Source organism: Camponotus vicinus, unplaced genomic scaffold (genome assembly GCF_025532165.1).
Source record: "Camponotus vicinus isolate PSW18456_S1 unplaced genomic scaffold, iyCamVici1.0 SCAF_6, whole genome shotgun sequence".
NCBI classification, from domain to species: Eukaryota; Metazoa; Arthropoda; class Insecta; order Hymenoptera; family Formicidae; genus Camponotus; species Camponotus vicinus.
Window position 1 is genome coordinate 11,412,784 of NW_028141978.1, and position 26,832 is coordinate 11,439,615.

General features: G+C 31.6%; 3 protein-coding genes across 4 annotated transcripts in view; 2 read left to right on the forward strand and 1 right to left on the reverse strand.

Annotated features, from left to right (window-relative positions):
- The window catches only part of LOC145973552 (very long chain fatty acid elongase 7), a 32,166-nt gene extending 18,642 nt beyond the window's left edge, over positions 1 to 13,524 (forward strand). Inside the window, exons 3-6 of the mRNA XM_083103036.1 lie at positions 3,500 to 3,690; positions 7,259 to 7,396; positions 7,811 to 8,053; positions 8,726 to 13,524. Of these exons, the coding sequence (XP_082959162.1) occupies positions 3,500 to 3,690; positions 7,259 to 7,396; positions 7,811 to 8,053; positions 8,726 to 9,085 (932 nt within the window). The 3' untranslated portion in view covers positions 9,086 to 13,524. The remainder of the gene's footprint in view (positions 1 to 3,499; positions 3,691 to 7,258; positions 7,397 to 7,810; positions 8,054 to 8,725) is intronic.
- Positions 13,525 to 15,404: 1,880 nt separating this feature from the next.
- On the forward strand, positions 15,405 to 24,193 carry LOC145973553 (cell division cycle and apoptosis regulator protein 1). Of its 2 annotated transcripts, none has more exons than XM_083103037.1 (15): positions 15,405 to 15,609; positions 16,128 to 16,255; positions 16,353 to 16,624; positions 16,716 to 16,970; positions 17,303 to 17,569; positions 17,654 to 17,879; positions 18,039 to 18,316; positions 19,085 to 19,343; positions 20,367 to 20,429; positions 20,518 to 20,718; positions 20,845 to 21,024; positions 21,110 to 21,460; positions 21,546 to 21,918; positions 22,005 to 22,348; positions 22,426 to 24,193. In XM_083103037.1, exons 1-15 carry the CDS (start codon positions 15,552 to 15,554, stop codon positions 22,711 to 22,713), a joined length of 3,543 nt encoding a protein of 1,180 aa, XP_082959163.1. In that variant the 5' UTR covers positions 15,405 to 15,551; the 3' UTR covers positions 22,714 to 24,193. The 2 variants fall into 2 exon arrangements, with proteins under 2 accessions (XP_082959163.1, XP_082959164.1); XM_083103038.1 differs by having other exon boundaries at positions 17,306 to 17,569.
- An 836-nt stretch (positions 24,194 to 25,029) lies between these two features.
- Positions 25,030 to 26,832, reverse strand: part of LOC145973556 (transducin beta-like protein 2) — a 33,131-nt gene continuing 31,328 nt past the window's right edge. The window contains exons 3-7 of the mRNA XM_083103041.1: positions 26,466 to 26,689; positions 26,071 to 26,257; positions 25,789 to 25,974; positions 25,533 to 25,715; positions 25,030 to 25,457 (exon numbers count right to left, since the gene is read on the reverse strand). Coding sequence (XP_082959167.1) covers positions 25,231 to 25,457; positions 25,533 to 25,715; positions 25,789 to 25,974; positions 26,071 to 26,257; positions 26,466 to 26,689 — 1,007 coding nt within the window. The 3' untranslated portion in view covers positions 25,030 to 25,230. The remainder of the gene's footprint in view (positions 25,458 to 25,532; positions 25,716 to 25,788; positions 25,975 to 26,070; positions 26,258 to 26,465; positions 26,690 to 26,832) is intronic.

Sequence of the window (26,832 nt, forward strand, 5' to 3'; positions counted from 1 at the left end):
AATAATAAATAGGAATTAATGAATCACGCAAATTGATAATCTTTAATTGTGTAACCAAAGAAGATAAAGAATTTAGTACTTCTAACATATTGCAATTTTTCGAGAGATAATATACATATATAAGAGCGATATAATAAAAACACATATCCGGAACAACATCAGCGGTCATCGCGCAAATGACAAGACGACCGCGCGCGTAAATAATAACGCTCTATACGTCGTAAAAAAATGTTGTTAAATCTCTGCGATGTATAATACGCAATTCTTTAAATATGGTCGTCTTGTTGTCATTTGCACAACAGATCTTGAACGAGAAAGTAGTTAGGCGCTTCATGTATCGTATTATCTTTCAAAGTATAATCTTGGTATGTATCAGATGTCAAATGCTATCATTATATAATTAGCGATTACCAAGCCTCATGTTAGAAATTAATTCTCGCAATTATGATCTTTAAAGCAATTAACTTGATTTGTATTGTACGGCAAAGTCACAATAAAATTTCCAAACTTTATTTTAAAATTTTGCAGTAAATTTTTTGGTTATTAAATACGTAACGAAAATTCAGTATCATATTTAAAAATCGATGATTTGTTAAGATGTTTATTTTAAGATGTGATTTCTATGAAATCTATCATGCAAACAGTCAACAAAACGACATATTTTCAGATATATCATCATTCTAATATTTCTTATCTTTAATTTTAACTCGTATATTTAATCATTTACAAAAGAGTGTGTGTAAAATTACATTAAAATGCAAGCATATTTGTCAGCGACAAAAATAATAATGCCGTGATAACTGATACGTGAATTTGCAATGTCGCATGATTTCGAAATATCGAGCGAATTGTACATAATTTTAGCGTTGTTCTCCCATCACAATATAATAAAGCGTCGTATGAGATTAATATTGGAAATGTTGTGCAAAGTGGCACACGATCGTCGCATTCTGGTGTATGTGATTATAATTAACCGTGTTTTTACGAGTGTCTTGCGAGTAATGAAGAAACAATAAGAGTAAAGGAGGAGAAAGGCGGCGGAACTGCAATATAAGCAAAATTTATAACTAATTTATTTGTAAAATTGCTCATTTATTGCCACACTAGTGATTTTACATTATTATGTAATATAATATGTATAAAGAAAATAGCTAGATTTTATTTTCAATTTTTTAAAATATTTATGATAAAATACTTACAATGTATTAATATTGTGTATACAATATTCCAACATTTTACGATTTACTATTCCTTAGATCATTTAAATAAAAATTAATTAGAATTTTAGAAGTTTGACTCCAGTTCTAGCGAAATTGTCAGACGTCCCATTTTCAATTTCTTATTATAATCTATTCAAAATTTGGTAATCTATTCAAAATTCTTGACTAGATATCCTAATAAAATATGCTAATATTCAGTAATGTTACTATTCCGATACCTCGCATGACTTTCGTGTAAAAATATGAAAACAAACAAAATACCAGATTTTTAAAATATCGATTAATTTGCCAATCCTCTCGATAATTTTAATAAAATTTATTCGTTTGACATTACAAAATTTTATTTCTAAAATATTCATTGTCAATCGCTTATAATTTAAGAACTATCGGTTCTGCGGTTGTAGAAAGAAAGTCAATCAAAAATTAATTGGTGAATAGTTCCAAAGAAAAACATAAATAAGTACAAATAATTCCAAAGTTTATATTCCTGATTTTTTGAGACATTTATTTAATTTTTCCACGAACAAATTTTTAAATAAAAAAAAATCAAAAAGTAAAAATATAGAATTATAATGCCTATTCTCTAAAGAGATCGAAATTTATTTGACGTAAATAATAGACATTCATCCATAATCCATAGTATCAATACGTCGTTTGATACGGGGTAAGATTTGTGTCATCTTTAATTGGGGCGTGACGGTAGCAAGTAAATTGACGTACGGTCGTTTGGCGTTTCGTCGCGGCGTCTTAAAATCGATGGAAGCATCGGTCGTTGATGCAAGACGAACGATATATATACATTTTTTTTTTTTTTTACCATTACAACGCAAACTTTCGTGTGCGGAAAACAGGGCCGACGAAGCGGCGTCGAAGTGACAGTTCGTATTTTTCACTAATCATAGGCTGTATAGACATAAAGACGCCCGCGCCGTGCCCGACCGTAACGATAAACGCCCCCGTTGCGTTACTGATTTCATCAAAGTCTTCGTAAAAGTATTACGTGACGCTTGTGTGTGAATGTACGAGTACACGAAATTCGATATAATATTGCCCGTTGCCTAGCATTTCGCTTTGTCATTACAGTTGCATGCCTCGTACATACTTCGTACATATTTCGTCTGTTTACACCCACTTTCCTTTCCAATATTTAACCGGCATATACTGACATCAATCTTACGTTTTGTTATCGATTCATAAATTCTCTCTTATGTGCATATTCGATTTTTCTAGATCAACATAAATGTAATTCTTTTCCCATCGGAATTTTATACATATATGTACAATGTATAAACAGGTCGTCGACATTTTTATATTCGCGAACTAGACGCTCAAACCAGCTCATTAATCAACAACAACGTGAACTATTAAAATTAAAACGTACAAAGAATGTGGCACGTAATATCGACGACAGACCGCGCCGCATCGTCAGCTCATAACCGAGTCGTCGACCAATCGTGTTATGACCGAGAACTGAAGCGTTTCGCTGAGAATGAAAAAAAAAGGTAGAAAAAGAGAGAGGAAAAAAATCGTTCCGTATATTGGTCTCGCGTATCCGTTAGATCGCATGAACGCGAGGCTAATTTACCAGAAGGCTCTGCTCACTCGTTCGCGCCTCGTGCACGCACTCGGCCTTTTTCTGTTTTCTCTTGGTCGTCGAGGGTGGATAGAAAAATTACGATGGCGTTACTAGGGTGCTCGCGAAAGAACGAACATGTTGCTCTGCTTCGCTCGGGATAATAATCCTTTCTTTTTTTTTCTCTTCATTTTTTCGGCATTTAAAAATTTAAACGCACTTAAAAATTCTCTTGAGAAATAAATGCGCAGCGAATGAAATAAATGTGCAACGATTCGATTTAATCGTTTGCTAAATTTTCGTTTGGTTGCAATATATCGGCAGCTTCTAATATTAATTTATTGACGATGATGTAATAGATTCCTGCCGCCAGTTTCGAACTTCGACCCCGTTACAGGTGCGCGACATTACGTAATGCGAGGACGACTTTTAAATCGTGCTCACGTGTGCTCTACTTTCGAACGCGCATACGATATACATACATTACGAAACGTCAATTATTTTCGCGAGAACGGAATTTCAGGGAGGAGGTTTTGCTTCTCCGACCTTCCTCTGATCTTCTCTAAACAATCTCGCTCATTTCCTTTTTAAATGACTTCTCGCACAGACTCCTCATGGCTCCTGCTTCACACTCGTGACTGTCTCTTATATATTTTTATATGTCCTTTTGTGCTCTTAAAAACATATTCTCTTTATTTGTTTCCAGACCCCAGGGTGAACGATTGGGCAATGATGAGCAGCCCCTTTCCGACTCTGGCGATATGCCTGTCGTACGCTTACTTTAGCAGGGTACTGGGACCGAAGTTGATGGAAAACAGAAAGCCTTTCGATCTTCGCGGGATCCTTATAATATATAATCTCATACAAACTCTATTCTCCGCTTGGATATTCTACGAGGTTCGTTTTTACATATCTTGATATCATTTAATTTTATTAATGCATTCCTGGTAAAAAATTCTTTGCTCTATTGTTAATAATTTATAAAGGGAAAATAGAAAATATGAATTTAAATCACAAAATCGAATTAGATCTTGAACTTTGTAATTTAACTACAATTGTTTTTCCGCTCGGCGATCGACAAGAAGCTGTTTTCAATTATTCCTCCTCTCGCGTGTCCTTTCAACATAATCAATAATTGCTTTAGCCCGAGCAAGCAACAACACGCGGTTCCTTAAATCGAGGGTAGATCATTTTAAAGGGAAACTACAATCTCTCCCGAGAATTAAAATAACTCTCTCCACAGAAAAACTTTCCTCCATCCACTTATAATAATTGTTTGAGATATATTATTAACTGACCTTTAAAGTACCAAATAAATTTTTTTTACATTATTAATCTTTCCTATTTCTTAATTTATTCACATTTACAAATACCTAAATTATAAAATGACATAAAACAGTGTCATATTTCGATACTATTTGAGCGATTATCATGATAAAATTCTATGAATTTGTATCTTAATCAAATGAAATTTTGTCGTTGTTTTTATTGTTGGTTTTGCGATCTTAAAATAATAAGGCAATGGAATTTAATTAGAAATACAATCGAATCGTGATCATTTATCGGACGAAAGTTAAAATGTGAAATTACGTAACAATATGTATATTTCACCTTATTGTATGATAATCAAATATATATTAATTAAATGTACATATTTATAAGTAACTTACGCACGAATTTACGCATGAACTTGATTACACCTGCGTATTTTAATAATCAATGTTCAGTGTTTATTATGGAAAATACCGCGCTCGACTTTGTGCAAACGTCAAACTTTAATTCATTTATTATCACGAAACGCGATAAATTTGCGTCAATAGAGATAATTTTTGCGTCTCAGTAAATAATTAGAATGATTTAAGAGAATAGATAAAATGTATAAATTTCTGAAACTCTTAATTAATGTCTTAAAAACTAAGAATTTAAATCAAAAATTATTGATTGACATACTGTATAAATTTACAGCGAATATATAATTGTAAAAATACTTAATATATTTTTATAATACTTAAAAAAATAATTCAAAGAATCTATAAAATTTTGCTTTTTAATAAGAGGATGTCATTTCCAAGCAAATATAAAATACGTCTGTTTATAAAGTAAAATCAAATTGTAAATAATATAATTTTTTAACCGAGAAAATATTAGAACAAATAATAATAGTCATAAATTGTTTACATTATCGGTTTAAAAGTTAAGGCTAACGTATCAGAAAAAAACTATATTTTTACATACAATTCATACTCATATAAAACATTGATTATATTGCATATTATACATAATCTGTTTCGTTTTTCATGTATATTTTACTTCCTATTCACACAAGCGGATATGAATCGATACTTAAAAAGATTCTTAAGACTCGTATTTAATATTGCGTACGCGTATTGCGATACAGTTACACGCACATGAGTGCGTCAATGTCAGGCGAAAATAACTAAAATTTTATCACGTCGAGAAAGATATAGCAATGACTAAAATAATTTGCACTGCAAATAAGTATTTAAAAAATACATCACACGAAACGTATAATACATGTTATATGACGATTATAAAAAAATGCGAAAATAATTAACTCTGGCATACCTGCTTCTATTTAAAATTTCTCCATTTCTTTTTAATTTGTACATTTAGCAAAATTTCTTGCAAATGAAAAAATAATTTTTTAATTTAGAATGTAGGGCTGTGCACTTGAACAACGTTACTTCATAATTCAAAATTCATTATCTTAGAAGAAAGTTTATATATTTTTCATTTAAATAAAAGGTAAACGCACAATTAAATTTTTTCCCCTAGTCGATTTTTTCTTATACGAATTGATTTTACTAACAGATTCTCTAATTTATTTATGAACATACGTTCGTGTAATTCGTTTCAAGTAACATACGGTAGCTCATCTCTTGTCGGCTCTAAATTTAGAACTTAATTGAATTTAAATGAAACCTTTAAACATGCGCTGAATGTTTATAACATTAATCCACTTAATTAAAGTTTTCCTATACAGGGTACGTTTGAACAAACATTAAATTTAGTGATTTACAGATTCTCTTTATTGATAAATCGCGCTTGTCTTTTGCTTTTTATTGACAAATCGACTTCTAGGGAGTTTTAAGAAACTAAAGAAACCACTAAAATCTATACTATTAATTTATGTATGTTGTTCAAAAATAATAAAAAAAAAATTCTAGAAAGTAAAAACTGTAAAATCTTATATTACAACTTGGTTTAACTACAACTTATTCGTTTTAACGTTTATATCTGCTCAGATCTAGGCAGTAACAAAATATTTTTTTTTTATTTTTTAGATTAAAAATAGAGCGACATGTTTCCGTTGATGATAAATTAAAAATGTATGAAAAACAAATTATAAATATCAAATTAAAAACGTATGAAGAACAAATTACAAATATTAAAAATTTGTTATTTTTAAATGAATAAAAGATGAAATGAAAAATATATCGAGCAAAGATGTGCTTTGAAGATAACACTTCTTTTATTATGTAACTAGTATCTAATTCAAGCAAGGTATTAAGCGGATTATTATATTATATATATAACATTTTTATTATATATTTTATATCTATTTTAAAATATAATTTCATATTTTATAAGTATAAACATTTTATTAAATATTTGATTTTATATTTTATTATATAGATATTTCAAAGAATCAAAAAATAAATCAAAGACTCACGATATCTATATGTCAGATTTATTAATATTATTAATACTACTATGAATTATACTAAGAAATCATGAAAATTATATAAAAAAGAAATTATATAAAACAGATTATGTAAAACTATTCTGATATTTTCGGCACACGTTTCTCTCTCTTTCTCTCTTTTTTTTTTATTTTGTATTTTTTTCGAATGTAATATTTTTATCTTCGCTCATCATTTTAATCGTCTTCTATATTTAAATCTCGATTAAAAAATGGATTGCAACTCAATGGGCGTGTAACTCGATGCGATTAATAATACGAATTGCTATAAATGCGAACAAGGAGTGTAAGACTAATTTACTCCGCAAATATAATGGTTAGGTCGCCTTTTCGACGCGCCGCAACAGATTATAACGGTACTGCAACTGCTGAATATAATTGAAGCCACTTAGCGAATTACTTTCATACTTTTAACGACTTTGTGAATATTTGACGCCTTTCAACAACGCAAAACAATCCTTAAATTCAAGCGAATTGAGTTTAAGCGAACGGTTAACGCGAAAACGACACACAATGATCTTACGAAAATGTGCACATATATATTTTAGTCTTTCTTATTTTTTAAATACGAGATCGTTAAATATAGAAGTACAATGATTGCTCATGAATCAAAGTACAACAATATTACATGAGAACTTTTTCCTGATTTCGATGAATAATTTTTACAAAAATAATGAGAAAATTGATTATTGTTACATTTCAAATAATATAATCAAGTGATTTGAACGATTTGATGTTCAGTATTTGATGAGCGGTTGGGCGAAAGGCTATAGTATCCAATGCCAGCCGGTGGATTACTCATCCAGTTCGATGGCCCTTAGAATGGCGAGAACTTGCTGGTGGTATTACTTTAGCAAATTCACCGAATTCTTTGACACGGTAAGCATCGATTTTTATTTCATTAATATTGATATTGATTAGACTATGTGAAATAATGTAAAACGAGAATCTTATGTTTAATAAATTAATTTATAATTTTAGAGAACATTTCTGAATCTCAGATACATGTTAGAAATTCTTTTTCAATAACTTACAGAAAAATAATTCCGTTTCTTTATAAGAGAAGTACACTTATTATTACAATATTACTGTCAATCCCATAAATTTATATGCATATATAGTCTACCAAGACGCAAAACTTTTCAAAAACTTTGAATTGAAGAATATTTGTTACGTTGTTGCAAAATTAGAAAAATAAATTGTTAGAGAAATACTTGAATTAATCAAGATTATCGAAGTGGCGAGAAAAAAAGAAATTTAATTAATCGAAACTTTTATTGCATATTTTTTTAGCTATTCTTTATTCTGAGGAAGAAAAATCAACACGTTTCAACGCTTCACGTAATTCATCATGGGGTAATGCCCTTCTCCGTATGGATGGGGGTAAAATTCGCACCGGGCGGTCATAGCACTTTCTTCGCTCTCCTAAACACCTTTGTACACATCGTAATGTACTTCTACTACATGGTAGCCGCGATGGGACCACAGTTCCAGAAGTACATTTGGTGGAAAAAGTATCTCACTAGCATGCAAATGGTAAGTTCAGCATCACCTCGCGTTATTACGAATTTAGAAATAACAAGTGATCATTAAAAATTATAACATGTGTATATTTTACGCGAAATTTTCTTCGCAAATAGTATTTTATTTGATTTTTGTCGGTAATTAAATATTTAATGACTATTTTTTTAAGTATATGTTACAAAAAGTCATTCATTTTATTTCAATAATTTAAAAACTGTGATACTCTATAATACTTAAAAAAATATTATAGTATGATATGTTTAGATATAGATATATATATACGTTTTTAATCGCTTCTTCAAATACATACAGTAATGAATAGCGGGAATGGGAGACCGGTTTCACCGGATACAGTTTAAAATTCGTAGAAAAAAAGTATAACACTTAATCACAAATATAACTGCTCTCTGGGATCCAATAAAATTAATCAAATAAATGAAATCGGCAAAAATGAAATAAAATCGTCGTAGAGTCGTTGATTGATTTCCCAATTTGAAATTTCATTCGCTTTATAATTCTATTTCATCAGCAATATTACTACTGTTTCTTTAACATTTAAAACGTTATAATATTATATTTAACATATAATATTTTAATTCCCGTATTGAGACGGCACAAATTTTATATATCAGAATTTCTATTATCGCTTATAGTTACTTACCTCACTGCTTGTCCGGATTACAGATTCAATTCGTAATGATCATGTGCCATCAGTTCCAATTGCTCTTCACCGAGTGCGATTATCCGCGAGGTTTCATGATCTGGATCGGTTTACACGGTATTTTATTCCTTGGACTATTCTCAGACTTTTACAAAACGAAATATGTAGGTGGTCCTGCGAGCAAAAACTCCACGAAGAAGATGCACAATGGTACATCTGGTGGAGCTTGTATGCCAATTCTGGACGAGAACGGTAGTGCGACGCATAACGGTGTGTCTTCGTACACCACGATCTATAACAAGGAGTACAACAGCTGTTATAGTAATGGCACGAACAATGGTTATGTCGCCAACAATAACATCACAGATAAAAAGCTCGCTTAGGACATGTCGCGGCCTCATTGGAAGCTTGAACATTTTAATCGGTGTGTCGGTCATTTGTTCGTCTCATCGTATCAGTTATCACTTGTCTATTATGAAAATATATCTAGCAACATGTCTACAAATTCACACGTGAAATTGCGGAACCAAATTACGCTCATGTGTAAAAAGGATGAAGAGACGATGAGATTTTCGGACAAAAGAGCAGACGTATATAAAGCGAGACACCTCATTATAAATATTCTGCATTATTAGCAGAGCAGAAGTTGTGTTCACTAACATAGTGTCATCAATAAGACAGCTGTTATGATATCCGTGTAAAAAAGAAGAAAAAACGCGATTCAACTGATCACTAGAAAAATGCGCGATCTTGATTTTCTAGTAAACTACGTAAAACGTGGTGCGATCTTTAAATTAGAGCCTTGTAATATTTACGATGACATTATCGAAAATCATTAATGATATTAATGATAATATAAATAAGATAATTAGAGAAGAGAAAAAATTATTTTATGATTTCCATATTTGACATTATGAAATTATGCCGCAATTTTTAAATTGCAAATAGCTGAACTAAGCTAATTAAAGAAAGATCAGATCACTATAATATAAAAATAATAATACGAGAGATAAGCTGGATAAAACGCACACATACGACGAAGAATGCAGAGCATTCATCATCGATAATTTAATTGGCGAGGACGTGTTCGTGTTTGCTATGCGTACATTTTTTGCTAGTTGTATACGAATGTTGATGTTGTTTAGTTGTACGTAATTTTTTCAAGTCACTTTCCATTGAGACACGCTGCTAGAACTAAATTCTTTTTACCATTATGATCGATTCTCTTTCTTTTTCTTGCTCCTTCTCCCTTCTCTTCCTCTCTCTTTCTCTATCTGTCTGTCTTTTTCTTTTTCTATAATTCTAATTGTGTTCAAAATTTTTTAATACTCTTAAAAATTTATGAGACCAAATTATACAGATTAATTCGTCCGAAATATCGTACAAAATTAGCTATATGATTATGTTGGCAATCGTTAATAATTTGTAGTTTCTTTGAAAGAATTTATTAATTTTGAAAAATTGATGATTTTTTTTTTCTTAATAACGATCAAATTGACCAGAATAATTATATATCTCGTCATACTTTTCAAACATAATAGACGACTTACGATTGTAAATTTGTTTGCTCTATATTTTTCATTTGAGCTTCCTATTTTGTTAAAATAATATTTATATTTATATCTTATATAATACGAAATTAATGTAACAATTTACTCAACACGACAATTTTGCATATATATGTGAATTTATGTTTTTTATTGATTGTTATTTTAAAATAAAGTTTCATGAGAATATTATGTATTATTAGCGACATGTGCCAACTTTATCAACTAAGCCTATGTAATTTTTTGTATATTATTAATTCATTATAATAGCTTGATTCTACCATTGATGGTACGATAATATCTGCGATAAGTTGCCGAAAAGGATTTATTCGTCGCTTCGATCGCTTTGGTGTTCAATACGAGTGGCTTCAATAAACCGCACTGCGGCTCGTTATCATTGTGCACAACAGAACACGAACGCTTTAATCGATCGAAAAAAAGTATACGATATTCAAGTTACGAAAGTCACGAAGCTTTGTTGTCATAGAATCAAGCTTCAAGGGAACACGCACTGAGTAATGAGTCTTTCTTACACGCAATCCGTAAGTTTGACCATGATGGTCGCTAAACAAGTCGTACGAATACGAACAATCTCAAAATATATATACATACACGCAAATAATACTATATTCGAGGGAAAAGGCAAATGTTTAGAGATCGTAATATTTGCACTATAAGATTAATATATTTGTACACTTTCTATTTTTATGAATATATTATTTATGATGATCCAAATACACATAATAAAAATCTTTAATGATAAAACGTTTTTCTCGATTGTAATAAATTCAACCTCGGCTATTTTTACAGGCGGATAAAATAGCTCTATCGAACGAGAGTAAAATCTAAACGTAGAGTAAGTCTTACGCCGTGTTCATCATAATGAGCTCCTTTATGAAAGTATACGTACAATTGAGATGAGAATTAGCGACAATTAGCAGAATAAACTGGAAACGAGTATCATCGAAAAGCGTTCGTGCAGTTTTCATTTACACGGATAACGAGTTTCATATTTGTGAACGCAGGTTTTTTCTTAAATGCAATAACTTTTGATTATATATCTCATATGAGAATGCATTCTCGAAATATTGTTCAAGTTTAATTTATATATTTATATATTGCCGCACTTTACGCCAATCTGCAAGATTTCAATATTGTAATATCGTAATGTGCTATTATAAAAGACATATTTTACAGCAGTTAATTTCTTAAGTATTTTTTTATTTAAATCAAAAACTAGAACATTAATGATTAAAAATTTTTTATTTTATAATAAAACAATATATATATATATATATATATATATATATATATATATATATATATGTATATGTATGTATGTATGTATGTATGTATGTATGTATGTGGGAATCACAAGTCAAGCTTTCGTTTCCTTTCAAAGATTGTTTTAAATATTTCTTCTAAAATTATTAAAAGATTATAAGTTTTATCTTTTATTTTCCAATTTTTATCTTTGTTCTATAACATTTACTTATTTTTATAAAATAATTGCAATTTATACAACTTTTGTGTAAAATATGATGTAAACTCAGAAAATTACGGAAAATTTTATGTATAATGGCGCTTAATTGTAGATTTGCGTAGTTTATTTATGTATATATATTAATCCGAATATAATTGCAAAAATATTTTAAAATTATATTAGACGTATATATTTGCATAGGTTGTTATATGTACTAGAGTTAATTTTTAAATGCACGAACACAATAACTTAAATTTCCGATTTATTGCGATACATTCTCGGGAATTAATACTACAGTTGACATTACAGATTTTGCATCGTACAAATTTGATTATTTATTATATGTATATTTTGAATATGTACTTATCTTTGCTTCCCCGGTTTAGCATAAGCATAAGAGAATAATTAATATAATGAAGAGTAAATGGCAACGCATACGCATAATCTAAAAAACTGCCATAATTGAATGACAGAATATGTGTACAAAATTTCATATGAATGGGAGGAAGGCGAGAATTAAAAACGAACACAAATTTAAAAAAATATTCAGCTCTTGAGTGTTCAAGAAGATAAATTTTGTGTGTGGTTATCTTATAATACTGCGATAAAAAAATTAAACTATAATTAACAGTTAGATCTATTATGCATTATCACAATCTTGTTTAATTTGTGATACTATGGTATTGTGGACATATAATAATGTTATGCTAATTAACACATTTAAGAAAGAAACATTTTGGCGAAATAGCATTACACAACAAAGTAACATTTTATTAGTGATTCGAAAATTGCAATTTTTTATGAATATTACGATCTAGCCGTTTTTTAAAGAATCATACTACAACTTGAGATATGTCAATGAAGGATCTTATTGATTGACGAAACATGAAAATGCGAACAATCGAAAGATTGCGCTATGCGTTTATCTTTGTTCCTCACCAGCCAACTAATAAACGAATGGGAAAACTGCTGACAAAACGAAGAAAAGCTTCCGATCTTTTTGTACTAATATAAATGCGATAGTTTTTCTATGAAGATATCGTTGCTACTGTATTTTTTATTCGATTATATTCGATCAATTTAAACAAACGAACAAAGATTCTTTTTTATGCATAAAACACATGATATTTTTATAACCAGAAGTCTCGTCAATTCGATTGTGAATGGTTTCGTAATACAATTCCAATTGTTTATAAATCTATGTAATTTTTTATTTTATAAAAAGTAATTGTCTTTATTGACGAGTTAGCGTGATAAAAACTAATAACTCGTGTAACTTTCTTATATTTCCAACACAATATTTTAATACATACATCGTCATTTTTTTTCCTTTTTATTTTTCTTTATTTAAAATTTAATTTATTCTTTTAAGAAATTAAAACTTAAATTTTTTGTAAATTAAAGATTAGCAAAACAAATGTGTTAAAAAATGTCGCAAAGATATCTTCTGGACATTTTTGTGTCATACAATAGATTTTGCGCGAATCGCAAACAGCCATATAAAATTGCATGACACAATGCTAATATTAAAACTAATAATAAAACGATACTTTACGTGTTCATAGAAAGATGATCTGCGCATATTATTATTGTGTAATGTACTGTCATGTGTCACAATTTCGTATTCTCTGAGCGCACTTCAAAGATTTAAGGAAAGCGCGAAAGGCTGCGACAATGAAAAAACGTATCGCGTCGTGTACCTAAATGTTACGAACTCTGTAATGATTCTCATTATATTTTTGTACATAATTGGGAAAAATTTTACGAGAGAATAAAGCGATTGAATAAAGTATCTCGACTTGGCATATTAGAAAACCATGAAAATTGAATGATTCGCTTAGAGAAAGAGAGAGAGAAAATATATATGTGTAACTGATAGATGCAGATGAATTTCTTGATTATATGTTAATTTCATTTTTATTATATGATTTTTGGGAATTTTTGTGTAATTTTTAAGATTGAAAAATGTAAAATATATGTATAATACGTATAAGTATGTAAATATACGTATTTGTATTTTATTTAATTTGTGTAAAAAATTTAGATATACGCACAATTCACAATTTCGAATTTTTTCTTTATTCTTTTACAAAATCAATCCTTATGTTCGTGCTTATTAAAATTTAGAAAAACGCAGAGAGATATAAGATTAATTAAACATTTTGTCTGAATCGCAAAAATGTGAAAAGTTCAGTCTCGGTTCTTCGAGATGATTAGTAAATGAGGTATTAATAACGCAAAGCGTTATGGATGCACGATACATGGCTTTAATTATATTAAATATTTGTCGAACACTTCACATGTTACAGAACGACATACATATCTGGCAATGATCGCAGACAATAATTTGCATCCATTGCATTCCCGATTTATGCGAAGATGACGCGAAATATGCAAAATGGATTTCGATTCACTTTGGATACGCGATTGCGAATCGTTGAAATCGCGATTAACGGAACGATCACACGCGATGTTCATTGCACTCACGTACGACACTTTCACGAGAGATACTCTATCGCGGATTCACTCTTAAACGATGATAATCGCAAAAAATAAATTTAATACGAAGCGCGACCGACTCGGCAACTTTATCGCGACGCGTCTTATGATTAACTGGCAATTCAAAATCTATCGAAATATTTGCGATTCCCGCAAAGTATCGCCTGAGGCAGCGGACCAATCACAGACTTATTTCGTGTATATAGTTGCACTTCATGTGCAACGTGTTGCTCTTCATTTCTCTCCAACACTGAAATATATTTTTATCTATTTATTCTCGCGATGCAAAAAAAAAATAATATAAAAAATGCAACTGTAAAGAATAAATCTCGCAGATCTGTTCGCTTGTTTTTTATGAACCTAGAGAGAAAGAGAGCGAAAAATGAATATTAAAAGTACAATTGGAATAAACAGAGGTGCTCGCGTTTTCATGCGGAAACAGAATTCAAGGTATTTTAATAAATATCCGAAATTATTCGAAATACATATATACATACATATATAAATTATATCGACTACAAACACGGTCGTGATTGACGCGGACACCGACGAGATACTATTAAAGACCGATGGTCTCATGGGACTTAGCGTGACCAGAAAAAAAAAACGTGCAAAGGGCTACTGTAGGTAACAAAATCTTTACATTGTCGATAATAAAATAATGATTTGATACATAATTTGTCATTTTTGAAGCAGGTATATAAAAGATTTATACATTTTCAATAATAAAACAATAACTGAATGACCTAAAATACTCGTATGATTTAAATAATTCTTGTAATTGTCTTCAATATAATCAAAACGGCCGGTAATATCATCAATCTTCTATTATCTCCGGGCCCACTTGGTGGTCACGAAAATTTACCCAGGACTGTCGGTCTTTAACAGTATCTCGTCGGTGACGCGGATGATTTGATAAGAGACCAGGGTGCCTATTACGGTTCTTGAAGCGAGGTGAAAATTACAAAAGTGAACAGATTTACTAGATTTCGACAAGTGAAATTGTAGATACTCTAGTAAATTTCCTCACTTTTGTTATTTTCACTTCGTTTCAAAAACCGTAATAGACCCCCAGAGCAACGTTCGATTACGATCTTGCCGATGTATACATATTTCAAAACCGGAAGTGGTTGCGCGCGACTTCGCTCGTGCGCCAAACCGGACGCTGCTCCGACTCGCGTAGTACGTGTGAAAACATGGCGCCTGAATGAAGGACGCTGAACGCGAGTGCCTGCCAGATTTGCCGTCGCGTTTGTACACACGCACGCGTATATATCCTCACAGAGGTGTCTCGACAAATCGGCCCGATCCTTCGGCAAAATGAGCAATCTGTCACCCTTTGGCGGCGGCAAGAATCCACCGTGGGTCCGTAACGCAGGTAAGTCGTATAACGCTTACTTTCCGCGAACGAGAACGGGATCACCTTGGTCGTCGTCCCTTGTGCAATACGACCGCGACGACGTCGCCAAATTCCTTCCCGCTGGCGATTTACGCGAATTGACGGACCACCTTCGAGCTGTCATGCGCTACGTTGCTCGCGACGATTCGTTTGTAAATCGTTCTCGATTTTCCGATGACCTTTAAAGTGTAACGACCAAGTGAATCGATGAGATACGTCTAGAGAAATTGTTATTTACTCCTTTTTTTTTATCGTTATATGTTATTAATCGTTATTAATCGTGTCTTTCTCGCGAAATTTTAATTTAAGTAAAACGTCTGTTATTATGCATTGTCATTGAAATAAAACAATGTTAAATATTGTTTGTCTCTCAGGATCTTTTTCTTATATAGCATTTTTTATGTATAATTATCTGATATGACATTAATTAAAATTTTGACCGATTTATGACATATGATTTGTATTACGATGTATAATTTTTACTGTATTTGTGGAAGGTCAAGGTATACAGAATATCCAGCAACAAATGTTAGGTCAAGCCATGGGTAGCATTGGAGGGCAACCAATGGTACAATATCAACAGCAAACTCAACAAGTATACCAACAAAGTCTGGGGCTGCAGCAGGTAGACATCAAGAATTAGTATTCCCATGCAGTTAAACATGATTAATCATTTTTATTGAAGCAAATATAAATGATTCTACATTACTTTTTGTTCCTAGCCCAATATTACTATGGCATCAATGGCAACTCTTGGTTCAAATCTGCCATCGGGTATAGCGGGACAGTTATATCCACAAGTTGCTACAGTTTCTTATCCAACGCCGCGAGCATTGAACACAAATGCTTTTCAGCCTTCTGTGACTGGTGTTCCGCAGCAAGTGCAACAGAATGTACCTTCGTCGTCTACAAAGCAAAGAGTTTTCACAGGCACTGTTACCAAAGTACATGATAATTTTGGCTTTGTAGATGAAGATGTATTTTTTCAAACTAGGTAAGCACAGATCTAAGAATAATCTATTTTTTCATATCTATGCATTTATAAATTTTAATAAATTCATTTCACTCTCTCTTTTTCTCTCCAGTGCATGCGTGAAGGGATCTAATCCTGTAGTAGGCGATCGTGTACTCGTGGAGGCATCATACAATCCTTCTATGCCGTTCAAATGGAATGCCACTAGAATACAAGTGCTCCCTATGAGTAATAATAGCAACAATGCAAATACTCAACAAACTAACCAATCAAATCGTCAACAACAACAACAACAACAACAACAGCCAAATAGGACATCGAGCACTTACAATGCTGTACCTCCTCCTACAGAAAATCCCAACAACAGGTAAATTTTATTATTGTATAATTTATATCTATTTTTTAATGGCATAAGTTAGTATTTACTTATCTATATTAGTTATCCAAATTATAAATATTGAATATTAGAGTCAGTTAATATAACTCGTATAGTTAATATTATATTAAAGTCCAATAATTCATATTTATCATAGATATTATAATATTTATGGATTTGTTAGTTAGAATTCAAATCTGAAATAAAGTTCAAATTTTAACAAATATTTCAGATATCTGGTTCGGAAAACTTTATATATGCAAAATTACTTTCATATGATATGCAATATTTTATTATTGTTGAAACATTACATTATATTATAGTAGGTTCACAACAAGTACAACTAATTCCAACACTACCAGCAATCGTAACAAGATTGGTAGAGTAAGAGAAAGATCTCCACGCGAGCGGAGAAACGATGACGAAGAAATAGAACGGAAGAGACGTCGCGAAGAAAGAATAAGAGAACGCGAGAAGAAGGAGGACCGAAGCCCATCAAGGACTAGAAGAAGCAAGTCGCCCAGACCTCGTCGGCGTACAAGAGTCGTACCGCGTTACATGGTGCAAATACCGAAAATCGCACTTGACCTGTAAGTGTAATTTATTGTCTATTTTACATATATATAGCGGACATGTATCCATTAGTAGAGTTTTATTACTGCTTATTATCACAGGCCTGAAGCAGATGTTCTTGAGATAAGAAGACGCTATCAAAATATGTACATTCCTAGCGACTTCTTTTCAACTAACTTCAGATGGGTCGATGCCTTTCCACCACATATGCCATTTACCCTTAATAAACCATGCTCCTTCCATGTTACGCATAAAGACGTCGATCCGTGTAATGAAAATACAGCAGTACTAGAACCCTCGGATGCTGATTATCTGTTCTCTGCAAAGGTCTGTCAAGAAGTTGTGTTGCGATTGTCATTATAGGACAAGAAACGGGCGATTTCAAATTTCGAATCTATGCGCCGATACTTGATAGGGATTGCCATACATACATACATGCATGTCAAAGTGATTTTGCGTACTGAATATTTTCTAATTGCTTTTTAGGTCATGCTCATGTCAATGCCTGCCATGGAAGAAATATACAAAAGATGTTGTGGCGTCTCCGAAGATAGAGATCCCGATCGCGATTACGTTCATCCTACGCGCCTTATAAATTTCTTAGTAGGCTTAAGGGGCAAAAATGAGACAATGGCTATAGGTGGGCCATGGAGTCCCTCATTAGACGGGCCTAATCCTGAAAAAGATCCGTCTGTGTTAATTAGGACGGCCGTGAGGACCTGTAAAGCGCTTACTGGCATAGATTTATCCAGCTGCACTCAGTGGTACGCTTTTTTCAAGTAGCAATACTTTTTGTTGAATGTATAATACTCTGAAGCACTTTTAAAAACTGCTTCTTTAAAGCCTCGATTCATTACAAAGAACAATGTAATATCATTGAATTTTTCTTTTCGTATATATTACACATTCTACATTCGAATACTATTTTGCAAACAAATACAAAAAGTCACAATTGTGGAATTCTTTACATTTTTTTAAATTTATTATTTTTTTTTTTAATTTTCTTTTTTATTGTCTAGGTTATATTTCTAAATTCTTATTTCACATATAACGTAAAAACGAATCATTTAAAAAAAAGAAATCAAGCAATAAAACGCTATAGCATTAAGGTGTATCCATAATAGGTATATTATTCACTATTTCGATAGAGAGAAACTTTTAATATCAGTTCTCTTGATAAACTAAGATTGTAGCTCGATTTCTCTGCGGTGGAGGTATGTATTTGTTCTGTTAATACGAGCGACCGATGGAGATTGCTGCACTGGATCCCGGTTTCAAGCACACCCTTCCATCGACGACGATATATGAGCAGTCGCGCGGCAGACAAATCATCACTATTGTTCTATTATTATTATAATATGAATTAAGTTGTGTTTTCTCTCTCTCAAATGGTCTACGTTGTGCGCTGTACGTGGCTTTGTATGCAGTGTGTGGGCTTTACGAACAAGCGAACGAACACTTAGCATATAAGGCAACGCTAAGCGCCATTAACCTGAGTTGACGTTTGGGTATTGTTTTTCCTTGCGGCACAGGTACCGCTTCCTGGAACTCTACTACAGACGCGCAGAAACGACCCACAAGTCCGGGCGAGTGGTACCCTCTCGCGTTGAAACCGTCATACTATTTCTCCCAGATGTTTGGAGCTGTGTACCTACCAGATTGGAATGGGACGGGCTACAACTCAACTATAAGAAACAACTGGAGCGAAAATTGCTGCGTGCCTCTTCTAACACCGACGATTTGGATGCTGCCAATGAGACTGATGAGGCTGCCGTCGCTGATCAAAAGGCACTGCCAACATCATGCCATACTTTATACTTTTTTATATTTATATATATATATATATATATATATATTATATATATATTCGTGCCACCGTTTCTTCCCATTACTAAACTGAATTTTCAATAGGCTATACTTGTCCATCGATCCTATAATAAGTCAATCTATCGTGGGCACTATTTCTCGTCTTCGTTTTTTTTTCTTTTTTTTTCTTTTTTTATACAATAGATTGCATTTACTGTCAGTTAAAAAAAATCATAATTTAGATTATGTTGGGTTATAATGTACAGATATGTTACTGTAACAGTTATATTATGATACATATCCTGACGGCAATTCTAAAAAGCAAGTATTAATGAATGATTAGACTGTGAGCTTTTGGAATGAAATACATGTTTATAGATTTGACTTTTTCCATAAAATAAGACATTTTATTTTATGGAATAAGTATTATTTATGTTGTAAAATTATTAATAAGGCAAAGTTTAAGTGTACATATCTCATAACTTATATTAAGATTATTTTATTCTATATATAAGTTAGTGAGAAATTCTCAATGCAAACACTTTTAAATGTCGAAAAGGATCGACGGATAATGTATCGCTCCCTTAGCCAATGGCAGTCACATTGCATTAACAAGAGAAGCAAGCAAGCCTAGCTCGGAGAAGAGCACAGCTGAGCCATTCCCTTTCCTGAAACCTTCACCAACATTGAGAAAATCTCATTCAAAAGTTTTCATTTAATCATCGTTATATACTACAACCTTATTGATATTATCCATAACACACAGACACCAGAGCCAGGACACTATGAGATTCTAGCAGTTATTGAGTCATATTTGACAGTCATCGTGAATGAAGATATGTTTATATCGTTATAATGCGAGAGAGAGTGTTGAAAAAAGTAGAGAGTGATGAAAGAATGAAGAGGGAGTGGTTTCGTTCCGTTATAGGGGCTGCTTCTGTTTTGTAGTTTTCTCTCCGGGTTTTTTATTTCTGCTTCTTACTAACGTGTGTTTTCTTCTTTCAGGACGATTCTATGCCTGAGAAGAAAGATCCTACGCACTACTCCGAGCTAGATCCGAAATCGATGAACGTTAGTACTTAAATGCATTTAATAAAACTTATTTTTCTATTTTCTTATTTTTTTTAATCGAAATGCAATGTATCTTATTCCAATATAGGTGAATGAATTACGTCAAGAACTGGCAGCTCGTAATTTGAGCTCAAAAGGCTTAAAGTCACAATTGCTAGCAAGACTTTTGAAAGCTGTAAAGTCGGAACAGGCCAAAGAGGAAGGTCGGCAAGATGAAGATGACAATGAAGAGGCTGTCTCGCCGCCATCGAAGGAAGAGGACGATAAAAAATTCAGAGATGGCAAAGATGTAAAAAAATATTAGATATATTTGCAGAATTATAAATTATATTTATTTTTATTATTATTATTACGAGTATTTTGTGTTAAATTATGTCTTGAAAATATCTGAGATTTTTAATACTTATTTATTTAGCATGATGAAGATAAGAGAAAGCTCTATGAACGTGAACGTGCTGTACTTGAGAAGAGGTATATGTTGCCCGATTCATCGCATATTATCGTTCATCCGTCTAGAATGGCCAAGAGTGGGAAATTCGACTGCACAGTTATGTCTTTAAGCGTATTATTGGACTATAGACCAGAAGATACCAAGGTTTTCCTTCTATTTAAGATTATTTTTGTTATTATTTTTGTTTATTTTAAGAATAATAATTAATATATAAATTTTTTGCACATAGGAGCATTCTTTTGAAGTATCTCTCTTTGCTGAACTGTTCAATGAAATGTTGATGCGAGATTTCGGCTTCCGCATCTATCGTGCATTGTCCAGTCTCCCCGAAAAAGTTAAAGAGAAAGATGAAGATAAGAAGAAAGATAAGAAGGATGATAAGAGAGATGATAAGAAAGATGATAAAAGGAAAGAGGATGAGAAGAAATCTAATAAGAAAGATGAAAAACGAGATGACAAGAAGAGAGAAGAAGCCAAAGATAAGAAAGATGATAAAGACGCAAGAAGTAAAATAGATGATAAAGACAAAGAAAAGGATAAAAATGACGATGAAGAGGAAGATGAAGAAGATGAGTCTGATGTAAAAATTTATCTTTTACATATTTTATTATATATTTTGTATAAAAATTATTATTTTATGGCATGTTATGTAATTACTTGTACAGGATGACGATTCTGTGAAGGATGGTAGAAGGGACAGAGACAAAGATGGAAAGAAAAGAAAAACAAAACTATACACATACGATCCTTATCTTCTGCTATCATTTGTGTATTTTGATCAGACACATTGCGGATATATATTTGATAAAGACATAGAAGAACTTATTTACACTCTAGGATTGAATTTATCAAGAGCTCAAGTACGAAAACTCGTACAAAAGGTTGTTACGAGAGATTCTTTACATTACCGCAAATTAACAGATAAATCGAAAGAAGACGATTTAAAGGATGAGAAGAAAGACGATAAGGAAAATGATAAAGGTGAATCGGCCAAAGCAGAGAATGAGGAAGATATAATATTACGTTCACTTGCCCTCGGTAATGCATCTTTCCTTAACATAAAACATTATTACAATATAATATGCCAATTAATATGCAAATTATTAAATCATATATATTTGTAGGAAATAAAAAATTATTACCTGTATTTGTTGGAAGCGGACCGCCTTCAAAAAGGGCGCGAAGAGAAGACTGCATCTTGGAAAAAAATGATGAAGAAACTATTCCAGAAGGTATTGTTTCATATAAAGGCTCCTTATTGGATGTAGAAAAACTCGTTGGTCAATTGAAAAGATCTGAGAAAGCACGTTTAGACACTGAAAATCGCATGATGGAAATTCAACATGAACTAACTGTAGTCAATGAAAAATCCATAAAACAAACCAATAATATTAAAAGTCTTTCGGAAGATCTAAAAATGTACAAAGATAAATTGCGAAGCACAGAAGAAAAGCTCAAGAAAGTTTCTGTAAGTATATTTGTTTTTTATTATACATCCAATTCACAAGAAAATAGAATTACAATATTATTTTATTGTGTTTACAGACCGATTGCCACAGTTATCTAACTGCAGTAAAAAATATATATCACATAGCAGCAAAAATGATGCAAAATGATACAAGAAAGGTAGAGGTAGTAGAAATTCAAGATGAAAAAGTTGGCAATGAAATAAATGGTTCAGAGATGGAAAACAAATTTAAAACTGATACGAGGTGGGGAGATAACAAAGTTCAAGTGAAGAAGGAACCCATAGACATGGACAAAGATAAGAAATCTGACAATAAAACTTCTGTCAAAAAGGAGATTACCGAAATGGACAAAGAGAAGAAATAAAAGCACATCTATTTATTATAGTATGCACTGACACGAATAAAAGTTTGATCTTATTTTTTACTTTCACGTGTGTGTGCATGTGCATATGACATGTAAAAAAAAGCAAAGGAAAAACTAACAAAAAATTTATGCTACATGAAACTATCAAAAGAAGACTACATTTTATAACTTTTTTCACTCAATGATAATGTGTGATGGCATCTTTAATTAGTAATAAGAGAAGCACTAAAAATCATGCATAACAACATTTATCATTGTTAAATTATCTTTCGTTTTCCATATGACTAAATATTTTGCATAAATGGATATATATATATATATATATATCCATATATATACAAAAGTTGAGTTTCAAAATATGATTGCCAAATATAATATCAACATCTGCCATTAAATGTCAGATATTAATAATTTTTATTATTTAAAATAATTCAAAAAACAATAGATATTCCATTCGCATTGTTATTACGTGAATATAAAGTAATTTTTGAAATGAAATTCTTATGTATAGGAATATGTTTTTAGAGCTGTTTTGCATGCTTTAAACTTAAGTTATAATAATTAATAATTAATATTATAATATTATTTACATTACATTTTTGTTGTCGGGTCTTTCATCATTCTTTAAATATAATATTTTGCAATGAAAAAAAAAATATATTGCAAATTGGTACTTTTTTTAAACTAATCTTGTGTAATGTATAATTTAGCACAATAAACAATATAATCTAATGCATTAAATGTGATACCAATGATAAATTACACCAATATTTGGTTTCTAGGATATCTATTCTTGCATTTGTATTTTGGATCCTATTTTATTTCATTAGTGCTGATTTCATAGTATTAGCAGCATTCGTTAAATAACATTATATCGAAATAAACTATCCAAGAGCAACAGAATTTATCAGTTATTTGAAAATAATGACACATACATTTTGTACTATGCAGCAATACAAATTATTCTTTTCGATATTTTCTCTCTTAAACAAGAAAATATGTATAAATTTAAAATAATTTAAATTTGTGAAATATTTCTTTCAATAGCCTAATCTAATAGAAATTTAACAAAATCACACATAGGATTATAGGATATCCCTTAAGTTAGACATTGCGTGTATTTTCACCGAATGTGTTAGATATTTGTGTTCGAAAATTAAATAAAAATGTGTTCTCGAACGTGAGCGATCATGCGTAATCGTACGTTCCATTGCCCAAGTTTATAATTTGCAACTCATGATGCCAAGGATACTATTTTGTACATAGTTACCTATATTATATGAAAAAACTTTTTGTAGTTTGTTAGAAGAGGCCATTTTTATCGAAAAAAAAGGTACGATACCAGAGTATCAAAATGCGTGAACAGTTCCAATTCTCTGTACTCATTGTTATACAAATCTAATGAAAATTGTAATTATCTCCTTGGGCACACATGGTAGTCAAAAATATAAGAGTAACAATAAATCTCGTTTCAACAATATCTGTAACATGACAATTTCTATGATGCGCACCCACTATTGTGACCCATTAATTTCAAACAATTATTTTAATTGTACTTATTCAAATTATTTTTAAAATTTATTGTTCAAGTTAATGAATATTTAATTTTTTCAGTCAATTCAAACTTGGTATCTTCCTATTCAATAAAATCTATGATAAATATAAAAAATTGAAAGAGAGAATTTTTTAATTATATTTTATGACATTACATTTATCACATTTTAGTTGTAATATATAAAAAAGTATATTAGAATCTCTCTGTTTCTCTCTTTACGTAAAAAATCTTTTTAGAAAATACATACAATTTTATTGTATTTATTTTGTTTTATTGTATCACTCATGGACATAATATACATGAACTCCACATATGGCCAAAAAAGTGAAGCCAACATATAAAAAAAGACAGACAATTTAATCCCTCTGTTCTTTGTCTTTTTCTGCGGACGAATTACAAAAAGAAAAAGAGAGAAAGTGATCCCCTCTATTCTCGCTTTCTTTCTAGATGTTTGCTTCACTCAATTAGACAGCAAAACAAAGAGCATTCGAAGTCCATGTATACTACGTCCATGGTATCACTATATTATATCATTATATTGGAATGTGAATTCTGGAATATAAAGAATGCATGGTACATAGATCAGAATGGAGCAAAAAGAGAAAATTAAATGGTTTTTTTTTTGTGTCAATATCGTCTATAACTCTTCAAAATTTACATAAGTGTTAGGTATTATACATATTTTTTATATAAATCTCTTAAACTTTTTTTATAAATCTATGTAAATTTTGAAAGTTTTCAGATGATAAGAATTAAACCGATTTAAAGTTATATTCATGCATATGAAAATTATTTTTATTTGCAGAAAATAGATAAATATTCATATATCAATATAGATTACATGATATAGAAAGCATTAAACCTTTCATCTCTTTTTTATATTTTCTTTCAAGAATATAATTTTATCTTTAATCAATTTTGGCATTCTCCTACATAGAACGAGATAAGGGAGCGAATTAATATTATTCTGGACATTTTTCTCCCATCTTTTCGAGCAATTCCTTATTGTCGCGAATCATCTTTTCAAGGCGTTCTTTAGTTGCCTGAGTCTGCCTCTGTTTCAGTGTGCGCTTAGCAGATTCTATTGCGGTCCGATATCCTGTGACATTACGGAAAATCTTGATGTGCTTATCACCAGCAACTAATAAATATTCTCCCATAGCATCGAAAGCCAAACATGTTATAGATTCTGTAAGAATAATAAGAGTTTATCGAGTTCTCTAAACGAATATCACATACGAAAATCGATAAGTGATATAATTACCGGCAAAAATGTCTTGTATAGTGGTGTCCAAAATACCGGTAATGGTAGAATAAAAGGATATAGACAATCCGTGCGCGATCACCAGGACTTCCGCATTCGGTGATAAAGCCAAGCTTGCCGCAGTTGTATTGTCCCAGGTTCCAGTCATCAAGAGGTGTGGATCTTCCCCCTTTTCGAATTCGACTGAAAAGAGAAACTTTGTTGTACTCATTGTTCAAATTCCATGGTTTCATGAATAAATAATACTGTACGCTACTTTTTATGTCGTAGAAACGATACGTCCCGTCCTTGGACACGGTAGCCATACGACTGGTGTCAGCGCTGAAAGCGAAGTCGTAAACCCCGGATGTATGCCCAGCGAGATCGAACGCTTTTACCACCTGTTTAAATTCTCCGGATTTGCCGAACACCACTTCCCACACTTTCACTTCCGGTGTAAAGCCTTGCGATATACAATTTCATTAATATAACTTTGTATACCTCAACTTATACTAACGAAATTCATTGATTTATCTTGCAGCGAAATTTATATCTTTACCAGAGGCAGCAACAAATCGACCACAGGGTGATATACGCGCACGATGAGTAGATCCCAGATGCATCTCCACAGTTGCCAATGGTTGTCCTTTCAAATCCCATATAATAAGATCGTTTGCTGTACTGCATGTGATGATGTACTTTCCGGTGGATGCAATATCCATTCCGACGACATCTTCGGTGTGACGCTAAAGATAAAAAAATTGATACAACAGTATGCACATACATAAATACAAGATAACGGATTTATACTACATAGTAATTAAATTTTTAGCGATTAAAACAGTATACGATACATTTACATTTATTCGCATTATTTTATTATAAAAAAAAATTTTACCAGAAATATAACATAGTGAAAGAGAGGTATCTAAAACAAGTAATATTATAATATACCCGCGGGAATTCCAGTGCCTTGGTTGCAGACGCAAAATAACCATCAGATTTCTTTGCGATCTTATACACCTCGATAGTATTAGCCATGGCTTTGTGAATAATGAATGCCTTTCCATCCGGGGACCAGCGTATCAAAGTTGCGTGGTCAAATTCTATATTAATGCGCAAAGATTTACGATTTTTCGACGTGAAATCCTTCGTGTACCACAATAGCACGGTGCGATCTGGAATACAGAACAGATGCAAAATAAGTTTATTTTAACAAAAAAATTTTTAGAATTATCTGACAATTATAAATATAACGCTAAAATTTATCTATATCTAGACTTTTTCAGAAATCCAATACAAAAATTGATATCGCAAAAGT